This window comes from Branchiostoma lanceolatum, chromosome 5, assembly GCF_035083965.1.
Source record: "Branchiostoma lanceolatum isolate klBraLanc5 chromosome 5, klBraLanc5.hap2, whole genome shotgun sequence".
Taxonomy (NCBI): Eukaryota; Metazoa; Chordata; class Leptocardii; order Amphioxiformes; family Branchiostomatidae; genus Branchiostoma; species Branchiostoma lanceolatum.
In genome coordinates this window covers 5,957,501-5,965,784 of record NC_089726.1, presented here as the reverse complement: position 1 = coordinate 5,965,784, position 8,284 = coordinate 5,957,501, and the positions used below count along the sequence as shown (strand labels likewise).

At 43.0% G+C, this 8,284-nt stretch overlaps 2 protein-coding genes across 2 annotated transcripts in view; both read right to left on the bottom strand.

The window, feature by feature from the left end:
- Positions 1 to 3,250: 3,250 nt before the first annotated feature.
- LOC136434947 (uncharacterized) lies at positions 3,251 to 7,063 on the bottom strand. The gene is made up of 4 exons (XM_066428069.1): positions 7,059 to 7,063; positions 6,547 to 6,737; positions 6,107 to 6,242; positions 3,251 to 5,397 (listed from the first exon to the last, which is right to left on the bottom strand). The coding sequence occupies exons 1-4, from the start codon at positions 7,061 to 7,063 to the stop codon at positions 3,285 to 3,287; spliced, it is 2,445 nt and encodes an 814-aa protein (XP_066284166.1). The 3' UTR covers positions 3,251 to 3,284.
- Positions 7,064 to 8,140: 1,077 nt separating this feature from the next.
- Positions 8,141 to 8,284, bottom strand: part of LOC136434248 (very low-density lipoprotein receptor-like) — a 5,302-nt gene continuing 5,158 nt past the window's right edge. The window contains exon 5 of the mRNA XM_066426978.1: positions 8,141 to 8,284. This exon is cut by the window's right edge and continues 265 nt beyond it. The gene's annotated coding sequence lies outside the window, so the exon portion shown is untranslated.

Genomic DNA, 8,284 nt, shown 5'->3' with positions numbered 1-8,284 from the left:
AACAAGTTGTTCAAAGTATGAAAGTCTTACCTTAGCAAAGTAGGCTATTGTAGCATTTACTCATTAATTATGTAAACGAGGCTCTCATTTGCATGATTGATGCCTGATAATGTCATCATCTACTTAACTTCCAAAGGCTGCAAGAATGAAATTCCCATCATCTACCATTATGGAGTATTTTGTCATTAATTATGCAAATTAGATATTCATTTGCATAATTTATATCTGTCGATATTCCTCTCTATCTCAGTTACATATGTGACGTGTTTAAGAGTCCTATAATGGAATGCAGCGGATTTATAAACTTTCCACATTAATTATGCAGAGTAGCTACTGATCTTGTTAATCATCACACAAGCTATCTATTCTTCAGGAGTTATTCCCTTTCAAAGTTTGAAACCAAATCGGCTTCTGCAGTTCCAAAAAGCCGCTTGGTGGCCCAACCTACACAACATACTCTCCCTCCCAAGAGCTACCACTCAAAAATCATCACCATAGCATGTCCAGAACTCGAGATATCAAACCTGGAAGTTCCGCTGCAGTACCATAGCAAGCCGCTAGGGGGCCCAAAATCTAATCATTTTTAGGTCTCAAGAAGACCTACCCACATACTGTAAATCACTTTAATATAGCGGCAGGAGAATATAGCGGTTGGGGGAAAATGGAGTAGGTCATTGCACTTAATTTCATCGGTGGAAACAAACATCACAGTCTCAAATATTATTGATCAAATATTAGCGATGATGAAATTTTAGCGATTGTCTAGTGACAGTTAAATCAGCTAAAATTAAGGTACAGTTAACACATCAAGAATTACAGTACCAAGAATGAAGGCAATCCATCCAGGTATTCTCGAGTTCTATTGTTCACAGACGGACGTGACACACACACACACAGACGCTGAGCAAAACGTAACCTTCTCGGCGAAGGTAGCTACAGCAAAACAAATTGAATCATATCTTGGTTCTTTGATGACATTTCTGTGCGGGTGAGGACTAGTGAAATTGAGATTCGAAGAAATTTTTATTCGTCATGCACAATGCGCCAGTGAGACTTAACAAAAGTGAAAAATATTATGGTTTAAACTTTAAAACTTGATTCTGTTTTATGTACATGTGACATATTCGTACGGTAAATATAACGACCATATCAATGTTAAACCAGTCTGCATGATTGCTATTGTCAAGAAATATATAAGGCGTATAAAACAGTTATTCCGAGATTAACAATGTACAATTTAAGCCCATTCAGAATCCTGGCCATATAGTGTACTTTTAAGCACGTATGAAGAAAATGATAATCTATCTATTAAAAACAAAAATGTCTTTGATTTTACACAAGGTGACTTTTCTGTTGTGCGATCGAGACGTCTTACTTGACACGCCAAAAACTACTCAAGCAACTGGATATGATTTTTGAAACAGTCAGGTGTTTCAGACTGCTTGACAGTAGGTAATCCATAATATACGTCCACTATTGAGTTCTGGCTACATGGTGGTCTCCCTATTACATGTATACAGAAATTTGTTAATAATCACACAATGAACAACTATTATCATCATCGTCATCTTTCATACGTTAAGGTCGATTTGTCGTGTTCGCAAAGGTCTATATCTGTACACAGTTTGTCATCCAAGCAAAATCAACACCTTACAATAACGACCTTCTGTTAAAAACTAGCGTCAGAAAATGGAGACCCTTTGGAGTATCTTATATTGCAGCTAATGCAATTTGCACACCATGAAAATATCCTTGATGATACATGTATTTGTACCATATCACATACAGTTGTTTGTATAAATGAAGTGAGTCATCTTTCATCAAGAATAGGAAACCTACATAACTTCCTTGCACATCTTCGGTACATGCATTAAAGGAGTCCTAAACTCCAGAAGGTGGTGTTATTTTCCACTAGATTATGTATCAATCAATACATAATCAGCCGATTCTGTGCAGAATTCCGCTTGTGGTGAATTACACAAGGTGTGTTTTTTCAAACAATATGATACTCACTAAACCCCTGCAGACCCTACCAGTGTATTCCCTACGCGTAAACATACATTTTCAAACGTGGTTATTTTCGGCGTAAATGAGGGTGGTTAAGCACAATAAGAAGGCCAATTGCTAATAAGATATAAAAGAACACATAGCAAGACGAGTTTTTCTTAACCACCCTGACATTCTTTTTGTAATCTAACTTTTGTCAGGCATTGTCAGGCACATTGTTAAAAAAACCCACATAGGCTGAGGGTTACCTGGGGAATTTGGTAGAATACTGAATGCTTTTGGATGAGCACGGGACTAGTGGGTACTTTATCGTATACTGTAAAAAATATTTATTTCTACTTCCAAAAATTACCATCCATTGGAAAATGACTCCCCCCTCTGGAGTTTAGGACTCCTTTAACAGACGTAAGCATCTTCCCCACATGTACAGAACATAAATTTCGATAACTTTGCATCTCCCAACAGTCCTGCTGCATCAAGCGGGTTTCATGGGCATTTTCTACATATGGTACATGCTGGGACTACTGGTGAACAATAATGGACTTCTTCGACACAGTGGATGGTATGAGGTCCAATTTAGTGAATTTTGATCAGTGTTATATATATAAACATCCATAATATAAACATCGGAGGGCAATAGAGGGTTTGGATGTATGCTGTGAGTCATCGCGAGCATTGTACTGCGCAAAAGAAGGACTTCATTTTATGAAAGTAGATATTCGCCTCTGACGCATAATTAGATATGTTTGCACAAGTGTTGACTGCCATTGCATGTCATACAGCTCTGTTGTTTACGGGCAGCATTGTATCGAGTCTCGTGTCACCGCGTGGCTCATTAATATTGGTATTTGTCAGAGTGAGTCGTCAAGGGGCACCGAGGGGGTTTTACTAGATTGCTTTACATTCAGTGGTGTATCATTCAGAGCTTTTTATGAATTCTACAAAGGTTGATTTTTGCGACAAAAAACCTCTTAACGAGCCCAGGAAAGTGAGATTTCCCTCGAAAGGTTGCCCAGTGCGCATTCTGCGTTGCTATTTAAAGACAGAAAAGTTTGTACTGACAACAGCAGTACTGATTTCCAGTCAAGGAAAAGTAAGCCCCTTTTCAGAGGAGGGATAATCAACGCAGACTTTGAAAGCTTTCATAGTATTTGAAGTGTTTTGCGTGTTGAGCTCGTCATGCAAGAATCAAGCACAATTTTCCGGTGCACGAATCTTCAAGAATAGAACAACCTGTTGTGTGTTTGTGTTGCTGTTATCGTCGGTTAGTGGTGCGACTAGAGGCGAGTCTCCTTTTCATCTTCACCAGTGTTCAGATTGGCCAAAGTTGTCGTGGCTATCTCTGCAGCAGAGCCGGCCTCACCTGCCATTGCTTCAGTCCCGGCTGTGGTGGTCCGCCGGTTGCTGGGAGTGGCGGTTTCTTCATTATCCTGATGAACTTCAGCCAGATGAAGGCGTGCCCTGTTCTCCTCAACATCGGCCAATGTCGACATGGGTATGTCTGTAGCGGTTCCACCTGCCGTTGCCTCAGTTCCACCTGTTGTAGACTGTCGCTTGTTGGCAGTGGCAGTTGCTCCATTGTTCTGATGGGGTTCAGCCAGAGCAAAGCGTGCCCTGATCGCAGACTTCCATTTCTGCACCACCTTCGACGTCATTGTCAGCGCCACTGTCAGCAGAAGGCCTTGAGAAGCATTCAGCACAATAAAGATGTAGTCAAGAACTCTGCTGTTGACGTAAGGGTAGATAAAGCCGAGAATCCAGGTGAACCCAGTCAGAAAGGAGATACGCAGGTAGACCCAGGCCTTGCTGATGTTTGAGCGCGACTTAGCAGCATCTGCTATCTGAAATGACTTCCGTATGGTCAGCAAGACAAAAGTGGTCAAGACAGTATTGACCAGAAGGGCACAGAGGACAGGAACTCCAAAAGCCACCAGACTGCCGATCGGATTGCCAATCCAACAGTTCTCCCCGTACCCCACCCTGACAGAACTGCAGAATTCCACAATCACTGCCGTTACGACTACAGGTACCGGCATCAGCCAGGTATACAAGAAGTACTTGTACGTTGCCGCTCTTTCAAAGTCATCCCGAAACGTAAGAAAGAGATCCACAGCTAGTGCGTTCATGGACGTGAAGGCTGCCAGGAAAAGATAGTGCAGCAGTATTGCATACGCTGCACAGGCCGGACCGGGAGGGACATACAGACGTACCACAAACATGACTTCAGCAAGTACCATGCATACCATCATCTGGACCTTCAGTTTTTCCGGTACTTTTTCCCACTGACCAGACCAGACAGTGTGGACTACGAAACCGGCCACGGCTACGGCAGACACTATCACAAGGCCCAGGGTTAACCAACCCTGGACAGGGTCCCGACTGATGGTTGTTTGTGTGTTGTTGGAGAAGTGCTGCAGTATGCACTCCCCGCAGATCGACGCCGTTGTGTTCAGAATGGCCACCTGCTCAGCTGGGCAGGACACGTTAGAACTCAGCAGGTGGACACTGCCGTTGGGAAGGACATGGAACTCATCAGCTGTGAACGTCACAGCGGGTTCGCTGCAGTTTTGAAAGAGGATAGTTTTGTTTGATGAGCCAAGACTGCTGCTAGCCGACGAGAAACGCCGACACGTTTCTACAAACGGGTCGTATACAGTGTCGGAGGGACACTGGTTGGGACTGTTTTCACCGCTCTCGTCAACATCAAAGTTGAATAGACGAGTTAGTGACATTAATTCGGGATCTACATCAGGCCCCGCCGTTACCCTACCAGGAGCATTACCACACTTCAGATTAGTGGTTGCCGTAAGGGAAAGTCCGTCACAGAGAGCACAGTGTAGGTTTCTGTAGGTCTTGTATCTACTGGAAACAGGATAGCTGTAGGACATGCAGGCAGCTACGTCACAATTTGCATTTGAAACAATCGCCTCGGGGGAAAGACAATGTCTTGCAATGGGAATCTGGAATTCTAGTTTGTTTGCACCAAAGCAACCCTCCACTTCTTCAAAACTAAGAGTACGGAGAATGTTGATGTTCTCTTGTGCACCTACAGAGGTTTGTGCAGAAGGAATAAGCTGTCCAGAACACACAGGTTTGGGCATCCAAATAGATGCTTCTGACATTGTCACATTGTTGCAAAGAGCACAAAACATGTTTCTGTAGGTGATATTGTGAGGGCCATCGTCTACCACAGCTACAGGTAACCTGTAAACCGTGTCACCGAGGCTAAAGGGATCCACTTGTTTCAAACACTGATCCCTTGTGACGTCATCCGTCCATTCGGCAGGGCAGTCAGCAACCACCCAATAGGACGGCCAGTCGACATAGCCAGGCACACACTCCCACTGTAGCTGGTGGTAGTCGGGTGGCTGTTGAGCTGAGGTGTCTACTCTGTGGTTGGTGTAATGAAGTCGAAATAAATCACATGATTAAAGGAAATTAGACTGCAACAGTGCAGACATACATGTACTTCTGCACTACCACACATTTTTTCTGCACTACCAAACAGTTATTCTCTTGTCCCTGCAGTTCCAGAACAAGCTGATAGGGAGCCCAAACCTACACCACTTCTTCCTTATATCAGAAACCACACAAAAATCAAGACCATAACGCGTCCAGGTCAAAAGATACAAACAGGAAGTTCTGCTGCAGTACCAAGGTCACATACCAGGGGGCTCAAAATCAATCTTGAACTTTATCTTCCCAACAACTATCCATCCAGAAGTTCTTGAATTATGCTGACTACAAATCTAAAAGTCTGGAAACACACACACACACACACACACACACACACACACACACACACACACACACACACACACACACACACAGATACACACACACCAAAAATCTCAATTTTTCGTGGATAATAATGCAGATCAACCCCCGATTTATTGAGTTATGCCGCTGACACCAAAGAACCCACCAATGACGTCATGTGAATACGGCCTTCGTGGTCAAGCTCGTCAGTACAACTTCCGTTGTGAGAAGCAGTACAAATTATAGTGCTTTGTCATGCAGACCTGAAGTTTTGTTATCAACATATTTCCTGTTCATAAGAAATGTCGTGCTTTCAAATAAGACGCTTATAATTACTTACTCGACATCTTCACAGCAGTCACCGAAAAAGCTGCAGTCATCGTCACAAAAACAGGGTGGGACTTTTGAATCTTGTCGCCTTTCACAGGTAAATGCTCCCTTGCACTCTTGTCCCATGAAGTCCGGGGATGTAGGTTCTAAGAAGGACATGGGACAGCAACAAATAAATGATCACAAATGCAGAGAAGGCAACCACGTTCCACAAAACATATAATCATAGATTTTCTTATTTGGTTCTATTTCAAATTCATCTGACCAAAGAAAGAATTTAATGTTTGAGAATTTACAATGTATTTCTACTCATCTTTAATAATTTGATGATGATAGTGCACTTTATTTATTTCTTCTGCATTAATATGGATATTAAGTTACAATTAAAACTATGTCACAACTGTAGATTTGTAGATGTGAGAATACATTGTAGTGTTCAATTGCGCTTACCGGCACATTCCATCACGTTGCAGTAGTCCCACCTCAATGCCGGGTCCGTGGTGTAGCACCAGGGCCGCTCCTTGTTGTCAGGGTTACGGCAGAAGTTTTCCTCCAGGCCTGCATCAGGATGAGCTCTTGGTATGTGGGGATGGGGGTGGGGGGACTGGGAGTCCCATCTCTGACACACCCGGTCCCCTGCCCTGGAGAGTAGCGGAATACAGAATAAAACATTAACGACATGGTCAACATTTCCTGAGTCTGAATTTTGTTCTTGTAGTCAAAGGAAAAGCAGTATATCATACAGGAAAACAGGCATATTGTCTGGAAGTGCGCAGTGGCATCGGTTGGGAAGTACATGCAGTCAGGAGGGATGCGTCAAAGTATCTGGAGTGAGTTATGGGTAGTTTGGGAAATTTATAAGTTGAGTGGCAAATCGTGCACACCGAGACTACTGCTGACCTCCTCCCAACCAGTTCCCAACTCATTCCAGACCACCCAGACCTTATCACGATCTTCCCTACCACATCCGTTTTTACCTTCGCCAAGAAGGTTATTTTTCGGTTGTGCCATGCTGGAGTGGCTTCATGATATTTGGTAGGTGAGACGCGGTTGTGGAAACGAAGGGTAAGTGTGAAAATGGTTTACCTGCCGTTTTCCTACGGTACTGCAGTGGACTGTGTATGTTTGTCTGTTTGTCTGTTTGTCTGTTTGTCTGTTTGTTTGTCTGTGGACAACATAATTTCGAGATGCTGTGGATGGTTCTGCATGATATTCGGTAGATATGTAGGAGTCAGGAAAAGAAAGGTTAAGTTCGATATTGGGCCTCCTAGCGGCTACTTTACGGTACTGCAGTGAAACTTCAAAGTTTGAGGTCATCTTTTCTGCAAGTGCCATGATTTTAGAGTATTTGACAGCTCTTGGGACAGGGAGTAAGTGGTGTAAGTTTGGGCCCCTTCTTGCTTGTTTGGAACTGCAGGGGCCAATTTTGTTTCACATAGGGAGAGAATCACTCAAGAAGGGGTTGACGGATCCTCATGATTTTTAGTATGCAGATAGCATGGGTGATGATTTACATAATTAGATACTGTTTATGCAAATCAGTAGCATAATTTATGAGGAATGTTGCTAAATTAGCTGCTTTTATAGTAGGACTCTCAAACATGTTATTTACAGTCACGGCGATCCATCGATCCCTTCTCAAGTTTTTCATGTATGTCCAAATTAAAGTTAGTTCATGTCCACTGCAGTTCTAAACAAGCGGCTAGGGATCCCAAACTTACAACTTACTCCCTGCGACAATAGCTATCTACCACACAAAAATCAGTACCGTAGCATTTGAAGAAAATTTGACTTCAAACTTTGAAGATCCGCTGCAGTCCTTTATGTACCCGCTAGGAGACCCATTATCGAACTTGACCTTGCTTTTTGCAACCCCTATCCATCCACCAAATATTATGCAGAACCAACCTCAGCTTCTCGAGTCATGTTGTCCATATACAAACACACATACATACACAGCCCGCTGCAGTACCGTAGGAAAAAGCCAGGTAAACACTTTTCGAAATTGACCTTTGTTTTCGCAACCACTACTAACCTACCAAATGTCATGAAGATTCATCTTCAGAATCTCGAGTTGTGCCGTAGACATACATACACACCCACACCACAGCCGCTCCACCATGAGACAACCTTCTTGGCGAAGGTAATAAATGAGAGAAATTTATATATAGTACATTACTCGAGAAGA

What these genes read in the sequence shown, in the direction of transcription:
- LOC136434947 (XM_066428069.1), bottom strand. An exon ending in CAACGTGATGGAATGTGCCG is followed by an intron (nt 6,243 to 6,546) that starts GTAAGCGCAATT and finishes TGTCCTTCTTAG; the next exon opens with AACCTACATCCCCGGACTTC. An exon ending in GACTGCTGTGAAGATGTCGA is followed by an intron (nt 5,398 to 6,106) that starts GTAAGTAATTAT and finishes CACCAACCACAG; the next exon opens with AGTAGACACCTCAGCTCAAC.